This window comes from Austrofundulus limnaeus, unplaced genomic scaffold (genome assembly GCF_001266775.1).
Source record: "Austrofundulus limnaeus strain Quisiro unplaced genomic scaffold, Austrofundulus_limnaeus-1.0 Scaffold123, whole genome shotgun sequence".
NCBI classification, from domain to species: domain Eukaryota; kingdom Metazoa; phylum Chordata; class Actinopteri; order Cyprinodontiformes; family Rivulidae; genus Austrofundulus; species Austrofundulus limnaeus.
In genome coordinates this window covers 1,455,190-1,456,356 of record NW_013952525.1, presented here as the reverse complement: position 1 = coordinate 1,456,356, position 1,167 = coordinate 1,455,190, and the positions used below count along the sequence as shown (strand labels likewise).

The 1,167-nt window shown below is 43.9% G+C and overlaps 1 protein-coding gene across 1 annotated transcript in view; it reads right to left on the bottom strand.

Annotated features, from left to right (window-relative positions):
• Positions 1-1,167, bottom strand: part of ptk7b (protein tyrosine kinase 7b) — a gene marked incomplete at its 5' end in the record, with an annotated part of 96,466 nt that overhangs the window by 12,554 nt on the left and 82,745 nt on the right. The window contains 1 exon segment of the mRNA XM_014015146.1: positions 173-442. Within this exon segment, the coding sequence (XP_013870600.1) occupies positions 173-442 (270 nt within the window).

Sequence of the window (1,167 nt, the reverse complement as noted above, 5' to 3'; positions counted from 1 at the left end):
ATTAATTTAAGACTTTTTAAGACTTAAGGTCTTAATTTTACATGCATTAATTTAAGACTTTTTAAGACTTAAGGTCCTAATTTTACATGCATGAATTTAAGACTTTTTAAAGATGTGCAGACATCCTTCAGAAATGCATTTCCAGCATCATTTTTGTCTGTGCATTACTTACTGGCGACGGTGAACTCGACCTCCTGCACCCTGCGCCCGGCCTTGTTTTGGGCCACACACAGATAAGTCCCAGAATCTCCCTCCTCCGTCGGACTGAAGACCAGGTCCGGGCCGTCTTGGTYGACCCTGCCCTCTGTGGGCAGGCGCCGGTCTTCTCTCTCCCACCACACCTCGGGCTCTGGTTTCCCGCGGGGCCGTCGGCAGGTCACCCGCTGCAGCGTGTTGGACGCCGTGAACACTTTGGGCATCTTGGGCACAATGTCCTCGATTTCTGCGGTGGAGGAAAGAACGAAAATAACTCAAATAGCAARGTAAAAAGTGTGAAAGATGTGAAAATATGAATTTCTGCTGTTAAATTGGTCTAGAATTCTGATGACATCATTCCAGACCAACAAAAAAATAGTTTTCAAACCAGCACTCTGGTCAAAATTCAACTAACTTGGTGCCATTTTGAAGCTTTGGAGATGGAGAATGTGAAAATAAAAACTCAATATTGGAAAATTTCTCCAGTCACATCTAATCATTGACGATGGAGCGGCCTGACCCTTAAATCCAAACCAGAAGTCGTCAGATTCGCAGCAGTAATTAAAGAACAAAGTGTGCAGCAGAGAGATGAAGAAAGAAAATATAGGTTGAACTTAAAGAGGATTATCTCAGACCTGTGTGAGGGGGGTCACATCAAAACTAACAGCTCCTCAGACCTCCTCCGGTGGAAGTCTTTAGAACTTCAACGACCAAAGAAGAAGTCAGATCTAAAAACATTTCTCTGCAGATCAGAGACGCGAAGCAGCAAGAAACAAATGAGGTGAGATTCAGATTAAACGGTTTAAACTTGTCCCTAAATACTGAATTCTACCAAAATGCCCCATGATGCCTGCTGGGATTACCATCAGATTAGGTGAATTAAGGTATTTAAATGGAGCTGAGCTTCACTGGGTGAAAACTGCCGATACTCTCGTACCTCGTTAATCCCAGCCCTTGAGGAAGGACATTGGG